This window comes from Poeciliopsis prolifica, unplaced genomic scaffold, assembly GCF_027474105.1.
Source record: "Poeciliopsis prolifica strain line A6 unplaced genomic scaffold, Auburn_PproV2 SCAFFOLD025, whole genome shotgun sequence".
In the NCBI taxonomy this organism is placed as follows: domain Eukaryota; kingdom Metazoa; phylum Chordata; class Actinopteri; order Cyprinodontiformes; family Poeciliidae; genus Poeciliopsis; species Poeciliopsis prolifica.
Genome location: NW_026562400.1, coordinates 438,144 through 465,907, shown reverse-complemented (window position 1 = coordinate 465,907; position 27,764 = coordinate 438,144). Strand labels below are relative to the sequence as shown.

Genomic DNA, 27,764 nt, shown 5'->3' with positions numbered 1-27,764 from the left:
TTTTAGTGCCGTTCTGCATATAAAAACTTGGCTGGGCTAAACAAATCACCTGGCAGGACAGGCTCATCTGTCTGCTCCAGTTTGACCAAAACCTCAAAATGTCATTTTATTTTTTCTGTTTCTTGTTGGTGTAATAAATCTTGTTTTAAAACATTAATAGTATTTTTTAAAGTAAGATTTTTTCTTAGCCCTGAGCTGCTAATCTCCCCCTGAAACATGCATGCCGCCGCTGATGCTTTAGACTAAAGGGTGATATTACTGAAGTGGCATATAAGTCAGGTTTAAAGCAAGTTAACATGATTTACATTGTGTTTTGTTTATTATTTGAACAGTTTGATTTGATTATTTTCTGGCAATGAATCAGTTTAGACTCAATCCTTTCCTGATTCACTGGACCGAAATGAGACGGTGACTCTTCTCTGTCTCAGTGTGAGAGAGGGTTAAAGTCAACCCGCCACTCCTCTTTTAGGGGGTTTGAACCACCAGAGTTAAACTGCTCCAGTTTGACACAGGATTTTTTTTTAAAGAACTTGTTTCCAGAAATTGAGAACCAAGTTAAGCTACATCCTTTCATCACTATAAATAAAATACAAATTGTTTCATTCTGTGTTTTTGTGGAAAACGTGTGCTTGGAGACAGCATAACTGCATAAATCATATTAGTTTCAGCATTCCTGCGAAAAGAAGCCCTAAAACCAGCATCTTCATTTATTAATGTTGTTTGTGAATATTTCAAACTCCAGGCCAACTATTCTCTGATCGAGTCTGTACCTGCAGAGTTTCAAAAACATGATGTAAAAACGACATTTAAAGCCAGATATCTAACACCTGGCGATATTAGAAGACCAATAATGTTTAGAAATAGTGTCAAGAATGTTGTTTATGGATTGATCTGAAATCATGGCTCCTGCTGCAGCTGTACACAGTAATTACCTACTTATAGTCTGACAGTCGACGTCAAAACAAACTAATTTTACTTTTAAATCATTAATTCATTGTTTCTGCTGCTTTTTAACCCAAAATCAGGCAAATCCGAAACTTAAACTGTCAACTTTTTAATATTTTTACTATTCATGTCCACAAGCAGAACTTTTTTCAGCCTTGACTCAAAGTTGGTGTTAAAAAAGCACTTTTTTGTCAAAGTTTGCTGTAGTAAAAATGCAAAGACCTTATGCTAGACAAGCATTTTCACCAGTTTGGCACTTGACTGAGCTGCCAGGAAAGTAGTTGAACATTCAGAGAAGGACTTTGCATTGAAATATGGTTTGTGCAATCAGGCTGCTGCAAGATTTTAAATGTTGCCAAACCAAATGTATCCACATTGACTGAACCGTGTCAGACATCATGCCTATTTTGGATCAATGCCGTCTTCATTCATCAGCACTTGAATCTGATCTGGTGGCTAGAATTTCACAGTTCTTTCCTTTTCTAATGAAATGTAGCTTTATCTAAGAAGAGAATTTAGTATTTTAATTATACTCTAATAATTATTTTAGATAATTATTAGATTAATAATTAAACCTTTAATTTAGTCTGGTACAAAGCAATTAATTTCTGTTTGGGTTGCTAAAACGTACAAGTTTAACGGATATCTCACTTTTATCTGATTTTGGACATTAAAGCTGCAGTACGCAACGTTTATAGAAAAATGTTCTCTGCATTTTTGTTACTATGTCTGTGAATAGATTGACTTCCTCCACTTCCTCCCTGAGCTATTATTACCATCTGAAGAAATATGTTGCTCCTGACCAAAAACAACCAATCAGAGCAAGGAGGAGGGCCTTAGTGCTGTCAATCAATCACGTGTACTCACTGCTAAATGTATTAATGACGGAGTTACAGAAAAACAGTTTGTTGTCATTGTTGGCCATAATAGTTAGCGTGAGCATTCACAGAATGCATCTGTCCCTCCGCCTTAGCTGTGGGCTAAATAGGAGGGATGAGCAGCGCCACATGAGATTGTGATTGACAGCACTAAGACCCTCCTCCTGGCTCTGATTGGTTGTCTCTAGTTTGCTCTGGGACTAAGCAGAGGAGCAAATTTTTTTTTACAGATTACCTGTCTCATTCCTACTGCCACAACATGGTGACAGTTTCAACAAATATGTAAGAAAAATATGTTATAAGTTACATCATGCACCCTTAAAGGGGAAAATAAGAAATATATTAAAACAACAGAGTTTATTTTAGATAATTATGATTTAGCTTTGGAAACCTTCATGTAATCAGGAGAAGTTCCTGTTGACACTTTAACACATCTTTTCCACTAAACTCTCTCTTTTGGGGCTGGAGTCGTGTCTGTTAAGCTTCCATGCCCAGCTGATGATTGTGGTTGTGGGGACAGGCGAGCATCTGCCTTTTCACAAAACCCAGCAAGACTTTTCCAAACAGGCTTGCAGAGACAAACTGGCAAACTTTCTGTCAAAAAAAAATCCTTCACATACCCTTCAGGGATGGGAGAGTTTTGCACATTTATTAACTTGCCAGAATATTTGGAGTGAAGAAATGAACTGATGGTGTCTGGCAGGAGTGGCTGCTGCTGCTAAGCGCAGAGAGCCTTCTGCCTGTGTTTTGATGGTCAAGAAGGCGGACGTGCTCCCGTTTGGACGTCTGTGTCCGTTTGAATTTGTTGCAGAGCGGAGCGGCGGTTGAGGCCCGAGGTGAGTCGGTGACACAGAGTGTGACACCACCGGTAACACTAATGGGACTGAGGGAATGGGTCCAGAATAAAACATGTGTGACCATCACTTATGTCCTGTAAGTGGACCTGAACATATGTATGAGATTGTGTAATATATCAAACATTATCTTACCAGGTGTAGTGGACTCTTTGCATGGAAATACCTCATTACTGTTATGGGTTATACAGATTAACAATTTTTTAAAATCCTGGTTTGTTCAGTTTTATGCTCCTTTTGCTCTGGAACTGCATAGTTTTGCCTATGATTTCGATGAGCCTCCAAACCCTCTCACGCTCCAATTTTAAGATTGTTTCTTAAAAATGACACTCTCTGCTTAAACTGCTTAAATTTGGCATCACATCTTCATTAAAGTCCTTTTAATGTGATACCAGACAGAAATCGGTGAATGATCTTTTTTTTCTGGCTGAATGAAGAGTAACACTTGGAGTTAATTCAGTGTCACCCCAGCAGAATTTTAGCTATCTATTGCTCTTTTTTAAGGACAATTATATGAAACTACATTTGCACAGCCAATATTGCATTGATTTTGCGAGTTGCAGTTCTCTGTGCTGAATGTTCCTGTTAAAATGAGATATTTCTTTCCACTGTCCCCACATGTTTTCTCGTGTGAATGGATTGCTTCAAATTTAAAGACTGGATTAAATCAGTCTTGATTTATATGAGAAAGCTGGGCTTTCTTATATAAACAGATTTTATTGAAATAATACTAAGAGTGTGGGTAATTGTTAGGTATTCTATATTTTGTTTTTTCCTGGAATAGGTTTATTTGAAACTTGTGTTTTTGTTGTTGAATATTTAAGGATCAATGTCAGATAAATGGTGCAAGAAGATAGTAGATTTAAAGTACTCAAGTGCTTCAGTCTTGTCAAAGTCAGACCATCCAACACCAGGTTGAGTCTTAGATCCATAATGATAAACAGCAAGGGTGGGAAGTATTGACTTAAAATTTTGTGATATTATTGTATGGAACATCACTGCATAGTCAGAGACACAAAATCCAATTTTGGCAGAAAGCCAAGGTTTAGTTATTAAAAATCAGGCTTCTTCATCACACCAGTTACATTACGCTCTGAAACTGTGCTGGTAAACTGCAAAATAAATGCTTTAGACCCCATTTTGAATAATATATGCATCACTTATTGATACTCTTAGTAGAAAAAGTTCAAATAACAAAAGCCATCAAGTAGAGTTTATCACAGTTGCGACAGAACTTCTCTACTAAACACAATCCAGAGCACAGACTTTGGGAAGAAGTGTGCATTCGAGTCGTATCGTCGTACAGGTTTAAACACGTACTGGAGCTTTCAGGAGCTGAAAGTCTCCTGACTGGACCTAAATCTAAAATAAAAAGTGATTTTATGAATTAAATGTAAGTGATACAGAATGAGTAGATCTTTTCATCTTTTAAAATAAGCTCTGTTCATTATTCCACCGAGGTGACTACTAATGTCAGCCATGTCAGCAATGTTTTTGATTGTGTCTAACAATGTGCTCGAGTTGTGCAGACCAGGTGAATCACAAGGCCTTACATTAATTTCTTCTCATACTTGCAGTCTGTCAGAACAAAGTAGAAAGGCTGAAATGAATTCTTGAGCTTGGTTCCTCATGCTATAAACCCTGGATGTGTGTCTCTGCGCGCGTGTCCTTGTTTGTGAGCGGTTCATGCACCCTGTGTGTGTTGAGGAGCGAGCTGTGAAGGTTCAGGGAATGTGTTATTCCTGCTGGCAGATGAATGCGAGAAAACATATTTTTGTCTCATACACCAGTGGTTTTGAAGGCCTTGTGGTTAATAGAGTTTCTGTGCATGTTCAGTGATGAACTTTTATGAGAAGTGACAGTACAGTGATGCTTCAACATGTAGCTATGAATATCTAAGAAGTGTGTTAATATTTTTACGACATTTTATCATTTTATTCAAACCAGATTCCCTTGGATTACTGATCCAAACAAATCACACAGTCCCAGTTAAAGGCACAGCAGTATTCAGCAAACTTCTCACTCCTTCATTTGTGATGATGTGACAAAAAAGTGTTTTCTTTCTAGGCATGCCTCCCAAATAACTGTTAGATGTCTGAAGAAGGTTCTTCAGTTGAAGATTAGCTCATGGTAAAGTTAGTGTGTGCTAAACAGCACACACTAACACTAATAACCGTTGTTTTTAGGGCGCTGAGGTATTCAGACAACTGTAGAAAGCAGTAAAAATTTTACCTGTTAGAACCAAACAAAGCAGAATAAACTGTTAAAAGATAAAGTTCCTTAAATGAATACCATTATCAGAGTTTTTTCCAGCATATACTCTAAAGGCTGCTAAAAATAAAATTAAAACACCCAGCAAGCGCTCACTTGAATCAGTTGGACCATGCATACAGTAATAAGTCCAGATTTTATCTTGACTATTGATATTTCAACTTACAGGATCAAATTAATTCAGTGTTCAGAGCTGGCCCAGGAGGCGCGTGCTGGACAGCCCTTATCTCTCCACCAGAGAGGAAATGCTGGCTGCTCATTCAGCGAAGAGACGGACCAGATGAAAAGAGCCACGATGTGCTGGTGGTCTGCAGCTTATTGGAAGCCCACACTTGTATTTTTAAGCTAAATATCTTATCATCTTTGCTTTTAAAATGTTCTGTAAATAGGAACTACAACCTGATCAGGGTATTTTACCTTTCGGTTACACTCCTGATGTCATTTTCTTGGTTCAGTACTGAAGTTTAAACAACCAAATAGAGTTAAAACACAAAATTAGACATCTTGAGAGTTTTTTTAACATGTCTTATTTTTGCAAAACTAGACTAATGTGGACTGTTCCCTCAATTAGGAATGCTTTTTAGCTTAGAAGGACATGCTAATTTTTTAAAGAATTGCTTTCCCTTTCCATACTGCTTGGAATAAATGCTTACATTTATTTTAATCTGCTTCTGTAGCGTTAATTGGGATTACAAGACACAAAGAAGGTGACTAGATAAAAATTGGTAATGTACCAAAACAAACATATTACTTAAGAATAGACCTGAATAAAAACTAATCCTGTTGCAACATATTCTCATGTGTAGACATTGGAAATAACACTATGTATTATGAGACATCTTTAGAGTTATGATTTTATCACACTTACCTCATTCACCTTTAATACTTATGTAGCAGGATCATAAACTTTTTAGTCACTCTCATCAGTTTTTCCCGCTGGCAACAGATATTTCTTTCCCCCAACAGAATTTTCCACAAATCAGCCTTAATGTGAGACACTTCAGGTCAGAAAGCTGCTTTAATGCTTATGAAAAAAATACTCCTGCTAAAACACAACCAGTACTTGCTGGAAATTCCTGCAGATTCTCCGTTGTGCTTCAGTCTGTATGGCTGCTTGTTCAGGTTTTCACGTGTTTGGAGGAAAGTCCAGGTTTTGTAATGTTCCTACAAGAGCTGCACAATATATCAAATTACAGAAGCTAACTGTCTCTGCATTGATGTATTTTGACTCTTACATGAACCTCATACATATGTCCAGTGCCTGGTATGGTAAAATTCTTGTGTTGCGGTCGGGAGATTGTGTAATGCTGAAGAAAGAAAAGAAAAACGTAGGACCCTCTTTTCAATGCCATCATCTAATTTTGAGCAATAGTTACATATTCACTAGATTCCGCAGTTCTGGTCTGTATCATACCATAATTACTTCATTTATTGGTGAATAAGATAAGATAAATCTATATTATATGGTGATACGTAGAGAAAGGACATTGTATTTCCAAAAGTATGCACAAGATAAAATAAATCAGAAAAATAAAAACTGCACTTTTATTTTGCACATGGCTCACTTCAAAGAAGTGGGATATTGATTAGAGTTATAGCACTATTGTAAAAATTGCCCCTGAGTGTAATAGTGCGTGACCTCAGCACTCGGTATCTGCGACCCGAGGACAGCAGCTTAAACCCTATCAGTCCTGGACGGATCCTCAGAACGCTGCGTTCTCTATGGAGACAGCGAGTTCTGAAGAGGTCCTTCAGGGAGAGAAGAGGGTGCCAGATCATCTTCTGGGCGTTCTTGATTACTCTGTAGTGCCTTCTTGTGCACAATGGTGCAGGTTGTGAATTATACACACATACAGAAAGTCAGCACATTCTCACTGGAGAAGACAGTGAGGCTGAGCATTCATCTGCTGAGCCTTTTTCACAATAAACTTGGTGTTTTAGCTCCATATAAGGTAAGCATCCATGTTCACACACAGTGAATAATAATTTGGTTTACTTGTCCTGTCATAAGCAAAAAAATAAAGAGGGCCTATTTTTTCACATCATATTTTTACCATGTTATTCATTTATAAATGTTACCATTTCAAACCTAATTTTCAATTAGCAAGCTAACTGTTTAATTTACAAGATAAACATTTAGTTGGTTCACAAAATAGTTAGCTTACTAACTATATATTAAATTTGGAGCTAAATATTTAGATTGAGATATTTAGATTAGAGAAAAATCCCATCATGCCACATGATAGAAATCTGGCGTTTTAACCAGGTAATAGTCACTAATTTTGAGTGCCATTCCAATTACTTGTATGTAAAGAGTTGGTTTCCTGTTCCATTGACACAGTGCTTCGCTTTGAAAACATCAAATTATTTGAGCACAGGCAGAAGAAGTTACATTTTTAAGAGCCAAAGTCAGAATCGATCGAGAATGTAATGTGCAAAAGTTATAATCAATGAAGTTTTTATGCATCTTTGGTACTGTCATAAGGAACCTTTAGGATTATTCTCTGAAAATGTAAGCTTTGACAAATTCCTAATACATTTTCTGTAAGTTTTGTTTTTACAGGGCAGTAGAGCAATTTGCAACTATTGTGGTCTTTGTTTGTTTTTTTTTTTTTTTGTATTTTTTTTTTTTTTTTTGCTTGGAAAATGTTTCCACCAAAAAGGCACTTATATTTGGAGAAATGGACACAATAAATCATTTAAAGCTCTTCCTAGTATATCTTATTTCAAAGAGCCAGAGAACCCTCCCTCTTACCTCTTCAGTCTTATTTCAGCCTGTCCTATAATGGACATTTCAGATTAGATTGTTTTTGACTTAAAAATGCTCTAAGTAGCCATGATGATGAAGTGTTGCTGTCCTATCTTGTTATAGAGTTTCTTTAGTACTTTTTGTCTTTTGTAGCTGATATCTAACTTTTTCAGCAACTGCATTTACAATTGATCTTCCAGTTATTAAATAAATGCGTTTTCAACTTTCCATTTGCTAGATGCAACTAAAACTCATATCTGTCTCTGTTTGTCAGCCTTTTGTGATCCTGTGCTGATGCATCATGAGTCAAGGTGTGTGATGAGTGAGAAGTTTTAATGACAATCCTTTGGATAATAGGACAATGACACAGTTCCCAGTCTATCTCTGGATTGAGGACAAATGACTATAATTGTTCTTTATCTCTTAGGGATGTCTTGGCTCGGCCCGCTTTCAGTCAGCGGGACGACGCAAAAGACAGAAACAAAAACACCCGGGGGTCAGGTCAAGAAGAGTGACTTGCACTTCCTGCTGACATTGTTGTGGTCCAGAAACTGTAAAGCTGAGCACAACTTTTCTAAATATATTCAATAAACTAAAGGTGGATAATGAAATATACACAGTTAGTTTAGTTTCAGTGTTTGTATTTAGAAATTATGTCAAACAAATATCCATTTTTAAGTACATACTAGATTTTGATACATTTTTATAAAGTAAAATAAAATGTTTAGTTCCAAGATAGCCAGCTGGTTATGGCTCAGATGAAACATTGAGTAGTGTTTTATATTTCTGTATATTTTCTGTTTATGTACTTTGTTTCACACGTATAACAGCATCATAGTATGTACTGGAAATCAAAAATATTTCCCTATTGTAAACTAAGGTCTGTGCCTTTATTAAGTGATGGAAAATATAATTTGATATCTTAATCTGCAGTGTAACTTTTTGCAAATGTAATGTGTCTTTCTTTGTGTAAACTGACCCCAAAAAGAGCAGCTGATGCAGTATGCTGCTGATGCTAATGGGGAGCTCAATTAACATAAACCTCCTGGATAATATTTATCATCGGTTTTACTGTCTCAGTTCCATTGCGCTGATCACATAAGAAGAAGTCTTGCATAAAGAAATTCTATCTACAGTATTTGTGTCACATTTTATGATATCCATTTGCTTTTATAGCTGTGTTGTTACTCATGAATTGCATTGGTTTGATTAAGCTCCCTGTCTGCAGATCCTGGCTCAGATATATTCATTCAGCCTACAGCAGAGTTCCCCATGTCTCCTGCTCCCCAGCTGCCTCTTCTTCACATGCCAGCTGTGAGAATTAATCTTTACAGCAAGTGCCCAGAGTCTTCCTTTCAGGGGAACAAGTATGAAACTTCTCCTGAGAAAGCAGTTAGTCCACCTCATATAATACGTAGGTGCCAGAGTATAAGAATCCAATGCAAACACTCGAAATCATATATAATATCAGATGAATCAGATGATGAAATGAGAGCATTTGCACTCCGAGGATTCTTTCTCCTGTAATGAAGTTGAAGAATCGACTACTTTAAGAAGAAAAAGTTGTATTAAACTAAAGAACAGCTATAATCGATATAATGTTAATGCAGCGTATGTTCTGCAGTGGTCTGCAAGAGTTACACCAAAGCAACTTTTGATTATGCTTTAGAAGTGCTGCAACTAAAAATTACATTTTGGGTGGCAGGAGATCACATATTGGCTTACGCTGCTACGTTACTCCTGTCCAGTGCAGGGGCCCCGTCTGTGTAAATGGTCAGTGAAATTAGGGGAGAGGCTGAACAGAAGCAGCGCATCTTTATTGGAGGACAGGGGCAACCGTTAAGCTCTCCCTGACATCAATATTTCTGCTTGTTCAATCTCTGCTCTGCGCTCCACGGCACCTGCAGAGGTCAGCAGCAAGATAAAAAGGATTCTGTCACTCTTGATGCACCTGTGCAATAAATTATGCACACTATCTCTGTAAAAGTACAGGCATTGATTTACCTTAATGAATATTCTTCATACTCTGAAATAGATATGTATGCAAGAAAGGTTTCTTTTTTTTTTTAGATAGAATTAGTAATAAACCCCACAGAGCGCCACACAATTTTTTTGGAGAACATAAACCAGGTTTAAACTTTTAAAAAGCTGATAAAGCTTTGCAGTATGACTGTATAAATCAGTCTCAGTGCAGGCTAACATTTACAGTCAGAGCCCTGTTGCCTCTCAGTACATTAGCACTTTCAAAGCCGAGTAAAAAGAGGCAGGCCTGCAGCTCTGAATGAAGCCGGAGCTCACAGAGGGATGTCCACTGTCTCATTTCTTCCCCACAGTGTTTATTTATTCACACCATGAGTGAAAGGGGACTTGCAGAGTAACTTGGTTCTCCTCCTGTAGTCTGCCAGATTGTTTAGAGCAAAATGCAGGAGGAATCCAAAGTCAAAGTGGAAGCGATCGTCCACAAGGGAGTTCATAGTAGAGAATAAGAGAGGGAAGAAAACGTCCGGAAAACATTTGTGGTAAAACTGGACCTGAGTTATGATTCAGCAGTAAAATTATAATAATATGAATCTATCAGGCCTGGAAAAGTCGCAGGACCACTGAAGTTTGTATTGCAACTACAAACTTCAGTGAGTTAGTTTTTGGTTTTCTTCACATATAACAAAGTATTGCTAAGTGAAACACATTGTATAGTAATACTTGCACACAGATGGATGTTTGAAAGCGTTTATTTCTGTTAATTGCAATAATTTTCTGATAACAGAAAATCATGTTGATAAAAACATGACATTTAAAAGTATATTACATTGGACCAATAAAAAAAACATATTTGATACAGAAATGTAGCATTAATAAAATATATCTGTTCGTCCCACAACACAGGATTGTTCAGACACAATATTGAGTCGTGTGTTATGTTTTGTAAGTACCATGGATTCGCGCTCTGTGTGTCAAAATCTTGTTTTTGCCAGTTGGATGTAGTGTTGTTGCCCTTGATGTCCACAAATTATGCAGCTTTTAGTGAGTGAGATGCTACAGCACCAAGGAGAGTGTCATGGATGTTGTGATTTTGTAAAAAAAAAAAATCAAGAACGCTAAAAATCTTTTCATCAGAGTTGTTGCTGTTTTATATTATATTAACAAGGTTAATATAAGGGGGCTGTTGAATTTTTTTACAGGAGGATATAATTGTTAGCTTTGCTTTTTATTGATCAGTCAACCAATTACAATTGCCAATTATTAATGTCTCATCTGAAAATGTAATGAAAATCTCCAGTCATGTAATTCATGTAGTTCTTTTTATCATAGATATTTTGACTGTTTTTTTTTCTTTTCTCTTTTTTTTTGTTACTTTTTTTCTGTTTTTTTATCTTTATTATGAATCAGGATACAGTGTCTTTAACAAAGTTTGAATTGAATTGAATCCTCACATCCAAAGAGACCAAGAGTTGATGATGTCTAACACATTTCCTGCTGTTTTTTAACTCAGCATGATGTTCATTTTTCAGATTATGTTAGGAAAAGTTGCATATGACTCAGAACTTCACAAATGTGCAACATGTAAAACATAATAATTGGTTTGCGTTTACTTTCTCCCCTGTACTGATTTTAAATAAAATGTTCAGTGGGAGCTAAAATGATCACTGGATGTATTTTTAACCAAAAATACATCAGAAAGATTTTTCTTTCTAGATTTGTTTAAAAAATGACAAACCACATTTAAGAAAAACAAAACTATTTTTTAAAGTCCGTATAACTGTGAAAATATCAGAAAAACAACTTCCATCCTTTGTCAGACTGTGTAGGAACGCTGTGATAGAGGCACACAGCCAGAATAAGAGCATTAAAGACGTTAGGTAAGCGAAGGGAAAACAGAGAATGAGGGAGCTGAAGAGAGTTGTGGGAGTGAGTGTAAGTGAGTGGGAGCTTTAGAGTGAAAGAGCGGCTACTGTACAGCTGTAACAGGCCAACTTTGCTATCAGCCAGAGCCTGAATGGCCTCAAGCTGTTCCCGTCATTCACTTGTACTGTTTGGACCACATTACATTCGTTTTCTGGCCATTTGGGGGCAGCACATCCAGTCCACACCAAGCGTAACTAGCCATGAACTTTCCATGTTTTATTCCTCACTAAAAAGCCACCTGTAAAATGTTCCATTGGTTTTTATGTTGTGTTCTTCACAACATAAAAAGAACTGCTGAATCTATAATTTATGCAATGAGTTGGGGTCATTTTTAGAGTCTGAACTCTGGATTTTTTGGGGGCTGCAAAATCTAAAGAAAAGATTCCAGCATTTGAACACCTTATTTCTACAGAAGAGGATTAGCGGCCACTGAAAAAAAAAAAAACAAAACAAAGCAAAGCCAAAAGAATCCTTGAGCATTCTGGCCTTTTTATCAGAATTACGACTTTTTTCTAAGAATCATGAATGTTTACATTGTTTATGCACCATCAGGCAAATCTAGTCTTAAAGCTCAAATCCACCAAATAAATCATAAACATGTGTATAAAATCCAGGCTTACAAATCGGAAGATGCATGAAAATAACCACATTATTAACAACATCTCACACATTTCTATAAATGTTTGGATGTTTATTTGAATTTTGACAGAGATTGACACAGAATTCTGAGATTAAAGTAACAATTCAAAGATTAAAGTCAGAATTCTTTCTTCTTCAGTGGCTTTAATCCTCTTTTTTATAAGAATACTGACTGTAATCTCACAATTGTGAGATTAATGGCTGAATTCAGAGATTACAGTCAAAATTCTAAGATTAAAGACAGTATTTTTTCTTTTGTGACCCTTGTACTCTTCCATATATTCTCTTGTTTAGAATGATGTTGCATTGAATTTTGTACATTAATATTGTGGGTGTTTGTGTTACTGGTTGAACAATTTTCCTCCCAACAATAGCAACTTAATGTCATAATGCTTATAAAAGTTTGGCAATTTGAACAATTAAAAGTATTTTCATGTCAAAGTTGCTTTGATATTCAGATTTACAGCTAAAACATATCTGAGATTCGATAATAACATCACAGTTTGATAAAAAAAAAAAAAGAGAATGAAGCAAAGGAGAAGAAGAGTGAAGAAAAGATGGGATAGTGGGAGAGTTAGCGCCATTGTTAAATACACAACAGAGAGAAGAGGGCGTTAAATAGAGACGGATGAAATGCATAGAGGGAGGTGAGACAGCGAGGGTCACATCCAGAAGTGAGGCACCACAGAGGGAGCTAGAGAGCGGAAAGTTGTGGGAAGCTGAGAAGCAGATGGGCTGAAGGAGAAGGTGAGAGATGGGTTGGATAGGGGAGGAGGGAATCTGGCAAAAAGCTGCCAAGAGTCAGTGCTGAAAGTTGGACCACCACATCGATTATTCCCTCCCGCTTTAAACATATTGCCTTTTTATTTATTTTTTTTCTTAACTCAAGGTCAGTTTGTCATTTGTCAGCTGACGATCTCAGTGTGTGTTCTGCACTGCATCTCTCTGCATTGGAGGCCCTCACAGCTGCTGGGTGTTCACAATTAAATTATTTTATCTATCTTATCCACAGAGCTTTGAAAGTTTCAGATATTTCACAAACAGAAGCAAAACAGATTTATTTACAGAAGTATTTTCTATGCCTTTCAGAGAACAGGAAAAATGTACTCTTTATTTTTATGGGCATCATTCACAAGTCCACAATTTGAATGCATTTTTCCCAGCATTCATGTGGTTGAAAAGCAGCAGATTTAAGGTTTCTGATTCAACTCTGAACTTTATCTTCATGTTGCTCAACAGGTTTATGGTCTACATGTCAGTTTAGCATGAAGCAGCTTCAATTAGTGATGGCTCATTTTAATGCAACTCTTCTTAAAGGTTGTATCTTTAATCTGACAAATTAACCTGGAACATATATTAAAATACTGAATCTGACTTCACATTCAAGCCCAAAGTATCTGGATGAATATTTTTGCCATCAGCATCCTTCTGGCATAATTCTGTCCAGATTGTGAACTAGTCTTCAGAGTTCATTTAAATTCCTCTGTTTCTTGGGCAGACACTGAATTGGGTAGGAGTTGGAGCCAAAGAGAGGAAAATGCCCAAATATTACACCTTAAAGAAACAATTTCCAATCTGGAAATAAAGTTATTATTCCATTTCCAAACGGTTTCAATCCCAGGTGTAAAAAAGATTATTTATGAGTGAAAAGATTTGAAACAGCTGGACTATGCATCCTATCAAATTCCCCCCAACACTACAGGCTTCAGGCGGGACACTAAATATTTAAGTTCATGACAGAACAGTTGGAAAAAAAAGCTGTTTGGAAGAGTTGAAGGAGAAAACTTTTTCACTCTAAGACAAATAAAGCAGCATGGTTTTCAGATTTAGTTTGCAAACACCTTGTGAAAATGTGACTCTTGATGGTGGAGTGATGGTGATTTGTGCTTGTTTTGTAGGGGTAGGACCAGAGTATGTTGTGTTTCACTGGCTGTAGCTTTAGTCCTCATTTCTTCTTCATGGTTCCACTTTGAACGAAGAGCGTTTTAGATTGGCATAAGGCACACTTTTCAAGATCTTACAACTTGAACGTTTAACAGTACAAAAGTTTGTCATATTTATGTTGTAACCTGGTTGGAAGTTTTCCATCAGTCTTGATGGAAAGCTTTGCCTACCACCATCCGTTGCTGTCGTTTGGAGTGCTCTTTCCATTACATATTTTTCAGCGACTCCGGAGTAATTAACTGAAAAAAAAATACTCCAGACCTTTACAGTGCAGATGCATTAGGAATATTAACTCTGCCAAATTGGACAGGAGGAACAACTGCAGCAACTAATAACTTTGATGTCAAAAATGTGCTTTGTTGTATAAAAAATGTTCAACAGAATCCAGAATACGCTCATTGGGAGTAAAACCAGTGATTAGTGTTTGTGTTGCAGCATCCTGATGGTATATTTGGTGTCTTTTGATGTGTTTGACAATGTTGCATAGCTTGGATTACTGCAAGCACACACCGCCAACTTATGCTGATGGTGCAAGTGTGTGTGTGTGTGTGTGTATGTGTGTGTGTGTGTGTGTGTGTGTGTGTGTGTGCGCGCGTGTGTGTGTGTGTGTGTATGGGTGTGTGTGTGTGTGTGTGTGTGTGTGTGTGTGTGTGTGTGTGTGTGTGTGTGTGTGTGTGTGTGTGTGTGTGTGTGTGTGTATAGTTAAAGATGGCCAGGAAAGAGGAGAGGGGGAGTGCTAGAGAGACAGAAACAGGGAGAGTACGTGAGTGAGAAGGAGGTACAAGTCAGTTTTTCATGGATGGCTGTGTTGCTATGGGAACTAGATGTGGGCTCCCTATTCCCAAAAAAGTCTCCTCTTTCCTTCCTCCATTCCTTCCTCCTCTCTTTCCCTCTCTCTGTCTCTCATCACTTCGTTCTTCCATGTTCGTCCTCACACCATCCGCAGCTCTTCCCTCTCCCCTTTCCCCGGATGACATCCCACCACATGCCTCCTTTCACTCTCATCCTCTCTCTCTCTCTCTTTCTCTCTCTCTCTCCCTCTCCCTCTCCCTCTCTCTCGCTCTCTATTTCTCTCTCTCTCCTTCTCCTTGTTAATCCGTCCCTTTTCCCTGCCCACTAATTCACCTTTCTGTCAGGCCACTCTTTTCCCTCCATCTTTCCCCACTCTTTTAGTCTCTCTCTTTTCCCCTGTTCTTTCTGATCCGTCTCTCTTTAACACTTTTACTTATATCCTATTCTTTTCTCGGTTGTCATGGCAATAGGCTGGGGGCGTAAGGGAGCGAGTGCGAGCAAGCGAGCGGGAGTGGGTGTTTCGGAAGTGACATCTCTTGGGCTGTAACCTTGTTTCCTGTGTGGTGGAGTTGGGGGCGGATTCAAGGCGCTTGCAGCGCAGCAACAGTGACGCCGTGTGGACGCTTTGGGTGAGCAATGGGGAACCCGGGACGCGCCGTGCGATTGCTGGGTGAATGATCTGATAGGTGAGAATACTCTCCCCCTTTCATCTCTGTGACTCCTCTGTCACACACACACACACACACACACACACACACACACACACACACACACACACACACACACACACACACACACACACACACACACACACACACACACACACACACACACACACACACACACCTTCACCCCTCCAGCTTCCCTCCTGTTCATCTAACATCTCTCTCTTCAAGGTTAGAAGTGGATTCCTTGTAGATGGAAACATTTGGACAGGATCAAAGCCTTTCTCTGGTCTCACTCAGCAGGTTGGCTGTCTGGAACCAGAACTGATTTTGGACGAGTATTTCACTTTTCCCCCTGATGCAAAACAGAAAGTCAAACTTTCATTCGGCAAATTTCTTTATTTGCTGACCGTAAAATTGAGAGCAACCTATATGTGCTCAAGCATAAGAAATGTACGGAGCACAGAAAGTCCCAAATGTAAAAATAAAAAACAAAGGCAACAGATATCTGTGTCTGCAGTTTAGTGAATTGTTCCACATAGCTTTGTTAAGTTAAAAGCATTTTAAATGCACATTTAGTAACAACAATGCAGAAAAATGCTGTACAGCCCATAAAATATATGCCAGTAAATGACAAAACACCAAAATAAAATTTTTGTCAGATTTCAAAGTCAAAATAATAAAACATGGGTGGATGGATTGTTGGAAACACAATAAAACAAGTAATATAGTTTCAAAATAAGAGTTTGAAAAAAGTAGAGAAAAATATCTAAACCTGGATATTTTTCTCTACTTTTCTAAGTATTGTCTCCTTTTCTGAAGAAAAGTAGAGTAAAACACATTTACAAAGTATTTATGTGAATTTAAGTAGTTTATATAACAATGAAAACTATCACAATCTCCATTGTGTAATTAAATACAGATTTAAATAACATTTAAAGTTTTTTTTTCTTTACAGAAAACCTGCATTTTACCAATTGGAAAAAGTTATTCCAAACTTTAGTTCCCCTGTTCCAGAGAGAAAACTGACCTCTTCATTTAAGAAGATGAAGCTCTGCATTAAGCAACAATGAAACTTCATATTTGATTTAGAGAAATAGATTAAATGCATTGGCCTTTCCTTTTGAGATTCATAAATATTATAAACAACAATACAAATTTGAAAAATATTAATCTATTTAAGAATCTATTTTCTTAAACAGAGCAGCAGAAGGACAACAATAATCTAACAAAGTATTACGGAAAGCTTTTTGCAAATGGAAGGCCAACTGGTGAAGCCAGACATTCTTGTGTTAGTTAAAGCCAGACTTTCTCTTTACAGAAAGTTAGTGAAAGACACTCTCTTTACTCCTAGCAGTAAGGAGATGCATTTGACATACTTTTGATAAAAAAAGGATGCAACTTTAATCCAAGTCCAGGATAAGTTGGTTGGATAAATTCCTCCGACACATCCAGTTTTTAATAAAATTGACAGATTCCATCTTTTATGCATTAGTTAACCAGAAATCATGCCTGTTTCACAATATTAATTGTTGATTGGCGTGATGAATTGGTGCTAAAGGTAACTGCTGTATTCCTTGACCAGAATGGCCTTCTGGGCTGTATGAAAGTGGGAGACTGCTGACTTGAGATCAGGCTGACAAATTTAAATGCATTATTGCTCAGAACCCCATTTCTCTCATATTCCACTGTGCTGTTCAAAAAGATGTGAAGAAGTATCCTGTGGCACTGCAAAAATGGCAAACTGCTGTGTCATTCTGCTCCAAAATTCAATCATGACTCTAATGTTGGTTCATTGCTGCGAGAGCAATGCTTTGCAGCATGAGAACATTTTTACGATACCCCATTATGAACTGCAATGTTTTTGGGATTATTTTTCTGCTCAAATTGGAGATAAAAAGATTAAACAAGCAAAACATTTTGGCGCATTGTGTCTTGGGTTTATTTCAGACATGGTTGGACAAGTATAAGCTTCCAATTAGGCAAAAAAGAAAGGTGTCAAGAGAATATTAATTATGAGCCTGACCAAAGCAGACCAAAGCCTGATTCATCTATCCATCTTAGCTTTTGATACTGTCTAATTCTTCATTTGTGAGCTCTTTGTAGAATTTTTGTAGAAAGTATTTTGAGCGCTTCAAATTACCAGACTTTCAGTTTTAAAAGCGAGAGGTCTCGCCACCGGATGAGGTATCCGCTGAGTAGCTGGTATTGATCAACAAACGCATTGACTCCCTGCAGATAAATTGAGGTAATTATGTGCTATGAAGCTGAAATTTTCTTCTTATTACCTTTTAATGAAGGAAAGTTTGATTTCTCCATGTAGATTCAGGGTATTTATATCAAGCATTCCCATGCCATTCCCTTCGCACAACCCAAACTAATTTAAGGGTAATGAGTGGGAGTTCCCTCATTGCAGCGGGAGGCAGATTGATGGCGTCAGTGTTATGCAGCTTCAGCAGGAATCCTCTCCTCTCTGGGCCTCCGTGACCTTACTGCTGACATCTGACAACCTCTTTAGCTCAGCACAGACAGGAGCCTAATGCTCTGACTCAGAACATGTTAAAATGCTGTGCTCTATGCCTCTGTTCTGCTGCTATTATTTTGAAATGCAATAATATGTGGTGCAACTGAGATCACCTCCGTAACACGTCCGTTATGCACTGTTTTCCTGTCTTGAAAGTAAGAAGCTTCAGTTCTTTGCTTTACATTATCTGCTTCAGGCTGCTCGGGAATATTACTTATTTTTAGTGCTGTTTTGGTGATCACTGATGTGCATAAATCAAATTTAGGTCTGCTGGGTCTCAGTAATGACAGCATTGACTAAGACTGACCAGTCATCCGATTGGTGCATGGCTTTCTCCTTTTGTAGACTGCAGAAAAGCAAAAGAGCCCACAGAGAGAGACGTAAGAGTGCAACAAAGGCAGAGTAAGAGGGATGCAGAGAGGAAATGAAAGGCAGGGTGAGCGAGAGGAAGATGAGCAGCGAAAAGAGGCATTTCAGCAGTTCTGCTTGTGTTAAATCGTTACTGCATATTCTGGCAACCGAGAGCTGCGTGTGCTCTGTGTGTACAAACAGACATGCTCCAAAGAAAAAGTTGCTCATTGAAATTCTGTCCAGTGAACTTTGGAGGCTCTTAATAGGCAGCCTCCAGTGTTTAGAGGTAGGGCTACAGTAGAGTAATGCAGATCTGGCTATGGATGAGTCATGCTGCCATCCTATGGTGAATAGTTTGGCATCATGACTTTGCCCTGCACAGTTGCAAAGTTTCAATTCGAGAGCTTAGTTGAGTTTTGGAGAAAGCGTGCCACACAGAGCTTTACTTCCCTGGAGGTTTGTGATAACAACCTAATGACTCACAGTGCAAACAGTATCTCTCATATCTGGGTTTACAGAGTGGCTTAAAGTCCTCGCATTTGTTGAGAATTAAACATATTTGTCCATTTAAAGGCTAAAATGAGAGTCAAAGTCGGTATAAGAACCTGAAACTGAAGACGTAAGGGTCTGGCTAATGGGTCAATCCTCTTTTCCGTTAAGCTTTTTTACTCGACTTTATTTGAAAATACCAGAAGGTCAGGGGAAGGTGCTGGGAGTATTTCGTAGGGAAAACGTGTTAATCTGTCTTCACTTACTGTGCTGAGGTTTGTCTTAAACTTTGGTTTTCTTTTTCTTTTTAAAACAAAAACAAGAATAGAAGCAGAACGGGTAAAAAACTGTCTATACATTTCTTCAGACAATGTTAATAAACATTTATTATTCATTAAATTGTATTTATGGTGTTAAGTGCCCATTTTCTTGTTTTACAGCTCCAACAAATATGTAAATGATTGTCCTCTACTTGTGCACATAATCTCCAACATTCTTGTTGACTGTATTGTGTATTCTTGTAATGTAGAAATTTGCTTACTTTTGATTTTTGGTGTAATGAAAAACTGTGTTAGATTTGTCTCAAAGTTCCCTGAATTTGTTGTGCTTTGCTAAATTTCACACATTTAAAGCCATTCTCTGTCATTTTTTCAATCATCAGTTCTGTTTCCCATAAACGTTTGTTTTCAACAAGAAGTTTGACTCTGACTATATTGGATATTTTTAGACAATTTATCATGAAATGGTAAAATAATGACAAAGCTTTGAAATGAGTTTACACAATCCTGACCTTAACTTATACAAATTTATATTTGCAAGAAATAACTTTCCTTTCCGTCATGAAGGATTGCTAAGTGTCTGAAATGACGATGTGATTTTTGTTAAAACTGTCAGTATGGTTTTCTTCATCACAACACACTGGAGCAGCGTCCGCATCGCTGCAGATGAAACTCCTATGTGTCTGTCCATCTCCCATTTCATCCTGTCATCACCTGTCAATGAGACAGAAAAACATTTAAACCAATCTTTACTAGGAAGGTTTTCATTTTGACAGCAATGACTAAATGCATCCAAAGCCTCCAACCAGATACCAAAACATCAGGTTGATATGCGACTAAAAGGTCACAAACAGAACTTCTTGTCTTATTTACATGTATTCTGTACACCATGGTAGAAAGGAACTTAATCTAAAAGTTTGATTTATAATTTTCATGTAACAATATTTAATTATGTAGAAATTCAAAATTAGACAGAGGTGCAGTGTTGGTACCTTGCTGTAGTGTAGACAGTTCCTGGGTTCATGTTTAATTCAGATCTTTTTGCATTAAGAGTGAATGTTCTCTCCAAACATGTGTAACTTTTCCCTTTTTTTTGTCCAGAACTGGTCTTTCTAAACTGCCCTTTGCAATGAATTTGTGCATATATGATGATCTATCCTGTGTTTCTGTGTTGCCTGGTGATGGACTGGCGAGTTTTCCATGACGCACCCCACCTCTCGCCCAATGACCGCAGGTAAAAGGCACCAGCCTACCTGCTACCCTGTGTGGATAAGCCACAAAGGATAATTAATTTCTCCTTTTTCAGACCATGACATTGTGTTTCTTCTGCACGAACTAGAGAACCATTAGGGAGAACATGTGAAATGACAATGCAGACATGTAATCCGTTGTGACATTCTGCACATGCCGTCTTGCATTGTGAGCTCCAAGCTTTTCTTTCTTCAGACTCCTGAACTGCAAAACGTTAGTCTGTCCCTTCCATGCTCAAGATGCAAAGATGTTTAAAAAAAAGAGAAAAACAATGTGCAGAGAGGGTCAGTGGACACTCCCAGGGCACAAAGTGTCTAACTCTGCCATTCCAGTGCGTACTGATAAATAACAGTTCCTCCATATCCTTGTCAGCAGCTGGATGTGTGAATGCGTGTTCACGCTGGACTTGTACGATGGCCTCCAGATGCTGTAAGAGAGAATTTGGCTTTTCACTAGTGAAAACGGAGCAAGCCACAGGGGAAATGTTCTTAGACTCCCTCACACATAGCAAGAGTCTTTCTCAAAGGAATCAAACCAGGATTTACTTTGGAATTCACTAAATTAAATATGTAAAATATATAACAGGGTTTGAGATGGAGGACTTGCTTGCCCATTTGCTTGATTTCATGATTTAAGATTTGTGAGAAAAACTGACAGCAAAACTTTAACAATAATATCTGGTGACAAATCATGTAAAAATGACACATCCGTGATATATTGATCCGTATTTGGATGGTTACCATAAAACATCTCAGTTAGAGCTGAACAATATATTAAACTCCAATCACAATGTAATTGACTGAGAAACTGCAATCAGAAGGAAACTTGTTCTGAACAGAGTGACAATCTGTCCAGTATAGATTTTAGCGTCTCAGTCACTGAAACCTGAACTAGATTGCAGTGACTGAGACACTAAAGCAGTGAGACATTATGGTTGAGAAAAAAAGGGCGAAATGCCTCGTTAAATTTGACCAGCAGTTTCCATTTCCAAATGTTATTGTAATAACAGACACTGAAACTTGCAAAAACCTTGTCAGTGTTTTGGTTTAATAATGTTTGTGTTGTATTTTGTTTTCTTTCTCAGTTTCCATCAGTGTGTTTGCTTTTGCTGAAATCTTCTGATGTTTAGAGTTTCTTCATTTGCTTTATTGCTTCCTTATTTACAGTAATGCTCTTTTTGATGCTCCTTGTTTTCTCCTCTTTCTTTCCTAATTTTCTAATTACACCACTTGCAATGTGTCATATTTGTACATTTTCAGTGTTCATGCTTGTTTTTCTGTTTGTTTTACATGATTTTATTTGGGTTTTCTTTTCAGTTTGCTGTCGCCTGACCTCTCCTATTCTTTTCATTTTCTGTCACAGTGGCTTGTTTGTTTTCACTTATTACTTAAACTCTCTCCAGATAGTTTCTTGTCTGTCTGTTTACTGTTAGGAAACCAGCTTTTTGGAGATCTCTGGTTGATAGCAATGCTGGATTTGAAGTTGTACTTGCTCACAACACATCTATTTAAACTGATGGTTGATGAAGGAGGCTTTGTGGAGCTATAGGACAAGCTAACGTTTCCTGATGATGTTTATGTGAATCACTCACCTGCCTCTCGACGGTTGCCTTTATTTGGAAATTTTTCTCTACTCCATTGTGACAATGATGAAGATTAAAGGTCCCAGGAAAATAAAAGGGGCACAAAGATACTCTTAGGAAATACAATTACACACCCTTAAAAATGTTTACTTTATTTGCTGTCAGTTATTTTTGGCATACGAGAAAACCTTTGTGTGAAAGTATTAAACTGTAAATATGGTGTATTTATGTTAATATTCACAGTGTTTTATGTTGTTTGATTTATAACACCCACAAACTGTGTAATAAAACTGTCAAATTTAGTCTGTTGCATATAAAGAGTAGTCTCTTTTGCCCATTTTCTTACATACTCATTATTCATTTAGGACAAAGACACAAAATACAGCTAGAATTCACTTCAATCTCTTCAGCAAAGTGTGATTAGTTTCTCTCACTGTTTTCTGGAGCATCAGAGATAATATTCAAGTCTTTCCTTCTGAAATGATCGTTGGAATCAAACATGATGCTGCAGATAATTTGTTCTCTTGCTGAGAAGATTATAGGTCTATATTTCCTTCTGTGAGTCTGTCAGCAGGACAACTGATTTCTGCTAATTTTAGTGGATGGACGGCCGCAGGCCAAGGAACAGATGATTAGATTTTGGTGGCAAGCCAGAAGAAGTAGGACTTGTTTAAAAAAAGAAAAAAAAAACAATTGTCAATTTTAGACGGAAATGGAAAGAGAGAGACATTACATCTCAAGAATTAGTGATTGAAGACTTCACTGGCCACTTTATTAGTATGAAGCGAAACCTTTTTTTTTTTTTGTCATTCTCCTAATTCTTCATGCCATAAAATGGATTTTAAAACTTTTTCAGAGATTTTTGGACATAAAGGTATTATGTAGATGCTGCAGAAATGTAGGCTGCACATCCGAAAACTGCCTTTCATAATAAATATTTGGTTTGAATACAAGTATGTATTAAAATTATTCCGCTTTTGGTCAAGTGTTGTACTACCTCGTAGTAGCAAAACAAATCCACATGGAAATCCACTGGAACATTACACAACTTTTATGGACTTTATTTATTTTGGCTATAAATTATCAATATTACAAAAATCTTCAATGGCATCACAGTAATAAACTATTTAACACACCAATCCCACTAATTAATAATAATAACCAAGAAATTGGTCATAAACAATTCCATAAATTAAAAAAAATGGCTCATAGACAGTTAAAATGTCTCTTTTAACTTTCTGTGGAAGCTTGCCATGCTAACAGTAGTTTATATTTAAATGAAAAACCATGTAATGATTTGGCTTAGCTGTTAATTTTATGTTTTGTCTTTTGTGATAGTGCTACAACTATCCATCCATCCATCCATCCATCCATCCATCCATCCATCCATCCATCCATCCATCCATCCATCCATCCATCCATCCATCCATCCATCCATCCATCCATCCATCCATCCATCCATCCATCCATTTTCTTACACCCTTGTCCTTAGTGGTTGCCAGTCTGTTGCAGGGCGCTATAACTACTAGTATTCATATTTTATTTAATTTGGGGATGCAAAAAATTATTTGACTTACTAGTAATTGTCGGTTAATGGTTTATCAGATCTAAATTTGTTCAAATCTATTAACTAATAAAGTTAGACCTTGTTTTAGTGTCGTAATGCGACCGCCATCCAGAAGAGGGCGCCGCTGGTCATCCATAACCATTGTCAGTTTATTAGAGAATCTAATCTAAGATGGCGGCGGAGGGATTTCTAACCGGACAGACTAACGGTCCAAGCAGTCCGGTGGGATGAAAACTTATTTTTATGTGGTTATGTTTTGAGATAAACACTCGACAAGCTCCTTAGGTTATACCGTAATAGCACTCATTAAGCAGACTGCATATTTTATTTTTTTTCATCTTTCATTTTTCCATTCAGCAAGCTATTTGTTCTAAATATGTTTAAGTTTAATATGTTCAAGTTTAATTGTGAGAATTTTTTTGTCAGTTAGTATTTAACACAGCTGACAAAACTAATATTAAAATGTAATTTTATGTTGCTTTTTTAATTCAGCTTTCTATGAAAATTTAGATCTTCATGTTATAGCGAGACTGTCGGTCCTCTAGATACAAGAGAAAACATTATTTTTCAAGCAATATTACTGCTTATCAGCTAATCGTTAGTCAACTGATGAGATCAAACTTTAGATTAACTCATTAATCAATAACTTGCATCTCTGATTTAAATACAATCCCAACTAACTCTTATATTCTTTGACATGGCAGAAAATGTGTAGGCCTAGCTAATATGTGAAATCTGAAAATACTGAAGATATGTTTTGATATGTTGTGAATAATTCAGACACTGGTTTTGTGTTTTAAAATTCTGCATTTCTAAAATGTGTTTTTTGGAATTTTTTATTTGTTTAGATTGGGTTTTGTGTTCTGGACTGTTTTCATCTACTGACACTTTACAGATGCTAACTTGTTTCATGCCTGTAATGCTTAAATGCTCTTATTATTCATCTTCCTTCACGTTCCTTTTCCTTCCTGTAGTTTGAAACCTGTTGAGTATATTCTCGAGCATGCATATAACCTGACCTTTTTGATTTCTCTGCAAATATGTCTGAGTAGAAAGTGCCACCGTGCTCCTTTCTAAAATCCTCACTTACCTCGTCTTCCCTGCTCTCCCCTCCTTATTTCCCACGAACTTCCCCTTTTCTCCCACTTACTCTCCTTTTTCCAGATGCAAGGTGTGCCGTCCCCCCCTCCTATCATCATCATCATCACCACCATCATCGCTCCCAAGCCCACTCCTTCCAGGCTCCTTCCTACCACCGTCCCTCACACGAACGTCCCTCTTACGATCGTCCCTCCTTCGATCGTCCCTCCTTCGAGCGTCCCTCCTTTGAGCGTCCTTCCTTTGAGCGTCCTTGCTTTGAGCGTCCTTCCTTCGAGCGACCTTCCTTCGAGCGTCCTTCCTTTGAACGTCCCTCCTTTGATCGTCCATCCTTTGACCGTCCTGCCTACGAGCGTCCCTCCTACCACCGTCCATTGCACGATCGCCCCATCCACGACCGCCCCTTGCACAACCGTCAACCCCACGACCGCTGGAACCCCCGTCGTTGTGTGAGCTCTGGACATCAGTACAGCATGTTGGACCAAGAAGAGGTACGGTGCTGTACATGTTGAGAATATGCTGATGACGTATTTCTCTTCTAAACACTGTCCACTTTTTCACACATTTCCTGTCCAGAAATCAGGACAGTGTATACGGTCTTGATACACACACCCACCCACACACACAAATATACGCTGTTCAAAAAAATAAAGGGAACACTCAAATAACATGTCCTAGATTGAATGAATGAAATAAATATGAAAATAATTTCCACCTGTTGTCTATTCCATTTGCACAACAACAGGTGATATTGATTGTCAATCAGTGTTGCTTGCCATATTGGAGGAGGTCAGTATTCACATGTGAAAAATTAATGAACTTGTTTAGCCATAATTTCTCTGCCAGTTGGAAGAGACGGTAAAAACTGAGCTTCTGAAAGCAAGTAAGATGAATTTTTTCTGCTGGTGGGACTTTGGAGGATTTGCTGAAAATGAGATAGTTATGAAGTTTCCTGGCGCTCCGATATTGTTTTGGGGATAAAATAAGATAATAATATAATAATATTGTAAGTCAGAAAATGATGACTCTCTTAAGAGAGAAAATACTTCACCGTTATTGTATTTGCTCATCTGTTTGTAAAATATTCCAGAGGGTAAAACCGCTTCAAGCTTGAATTACTTCTTTTTTATTGTAAGTCGATCACCAGAAGCTTGCTAATTAAATTGAACTTTAAATCTGATATATGTGTGGCTGGGATTGTTTTAGAGGTAGAGCAAATTCTTTGCTGCTGAACAAGCAAAGGATTTATTTACTGAAGAAGGGGAGAGAGCTCGTTATGTTTATTCTCGAGTTCTCGTCTGTTTCTCAGGTTAGTGCTCATTAGCGTGATTAATTTTTGCTCTCCAGCTCGTGCGTTTACAGACATAGATCTCTCATCCACTACTGGTGTGAATAAAAATGTCTGCTTGCTGTTCAGGCCAGGAGAGGGTACTGTTCTTCAGCTTTTTACCTCTGTCTCAGAAACAGTTAAAAGAAAATGGATTTATTCAATCTGTGACACGTTTACAATGTTTTATTCAAGTGGAATGATTATAGCACAACAGATATGATTTTTAAACACAATTGTTGTGGATTTCCTTGAATCCAAACAGGTTCAAAGTTGTACATACATAATCAACTTAATAAATACACAGTGCTTAAGTATTTTGCTATATCATACATTCATTCATCTTTTACCAATTTTAAACTGTATAAAGCTTAATACTTATGGGATATAAGCATTTAAGAAGCTACTACTACTGGTGGAAACAACAAAGAAGGCAACAAGAAGTGGTAGGAAAATTATGATCCGACTTGTTTTCTACTGACTCATTACATTTTTTATTTAATGGAAACACCATAATTGCGAAATGTATTTTTATATTTTTTTTTACAGTTTTTTTTTTTGTGCACATTTGTAATGGAAAGAAGTCCAAGGATTTGTTTTCCATTATAGCAAAGATTTGGTTCAGTTTCACCAGTAGAGACTGCTAGAACAAGCAGTAACACATGTTCATTTTGGGAAGTTCTGGGCACTTGCAATTATTGCTGAAAGCCAATGCCAAAGGTGCTGCTGAAAACCATTAAAGTGAGTACCTTTCTTTGGGGCTGTTATTGCAGTTTCACACACTATAAAACCACTGGGAGCTGCAGCAGAAATAGAGCAGGGTCTTATAAATCCATAGGTCACCTCTGCAGGCCTGACAGCTTCGTTATGGTTCTACACCATGAATATGCAAATGCAGTTTTTAATCTGCTTTAATGTGACACATCATAAAGCCACAGTAGGGCTTGTTTTCATTGTGAGGGTGACATGACGGATTGGGTTTATTTTTTTCTTACCTGCATGCTAGTTTAGTTGCATAATCCAGCTAAATATGTTTGGATTTTGTCGCTGTCGATGCTAAATCAAATCTTTTAATGGCTAAACATGGTCAGTGTGCGTGTTTGAGAATATGTGGGTGTGTGCACGCCTGCCATTAGTATTTCAGCTTGTAATCACTCAGAGGAAGAGAGCTCACTGTGATCAGGATAAGTGACCTGTGCTGCTCCGGGAGGATTCAACAGACAGCCCGATTCAATTAATCGGAACCTCATCCCCTTCTAATTGTGCCAATAATGCAGCAGCTGCGAACGGATCGGAGGCAGGACTGACGTGCTGATATCCGTCACCTCAGCGACAGCGAGAGGCGTTTAAATATTCATGGCTGTCAGTCGGCTCATGCGGAGCGGCCCGTCTCTCTCCTCCTCCCTCTTCAATCTATTTGCATTCATTGTAGCTAGCTGACAGAAAAAAAGCAATCATTCTGTAGATTTCCACAGCAAACATCTATTTTCTCCAGCATTGTTTAGTATCAGCTCATCTTTTAGATGAACCTTTCACCTCCCTGATTCGCTCAGATGCTTGTCGCCAACGCGCAGCAGCTCCTGTGAGCTTCCTGCCGGTTCCTGTATCTTCTACACCTCTGGGCTCAATCCACATATCGGATTATCACTCTTACATA

The 27,764-nt window shown here is 37.7% G+C and overlaps 1 protein-coding gene across 6 annotated transcripts in view; it reads left to right on the top strand.

Annotated features, from left to right (window-relative positions):
- The window catches only part of syngap1b (synaptic Ras GTPase activating protein 1b), a 153,786-nt gene that overhangs the window by 16,147 nt on the left and 109,875 nt on the right, over nt 1–27,764 (top strand). For 2 of the 6 annotated variants that reach the window (XM_055047232.1, XM_055047230.1), the window contains one exon: nt 24,847–25,271. The exons of 2 other annotated variants lie outside the window; for them this stretch is intronic. In XM_055047232.1, coding sequence (XP_054903207.1) covers nt 24,847–25,271 — 425 coding nt within the window. Of the gene's footprint in view, nt 1–19,686; nt 20,517–24,846; nt 25,272–27,764 lie in introns of those variants that run through there. 2 more of the 6 variants (XM_055047233.1, XM_055047235.1) reach the window with 2 other exon arrangements.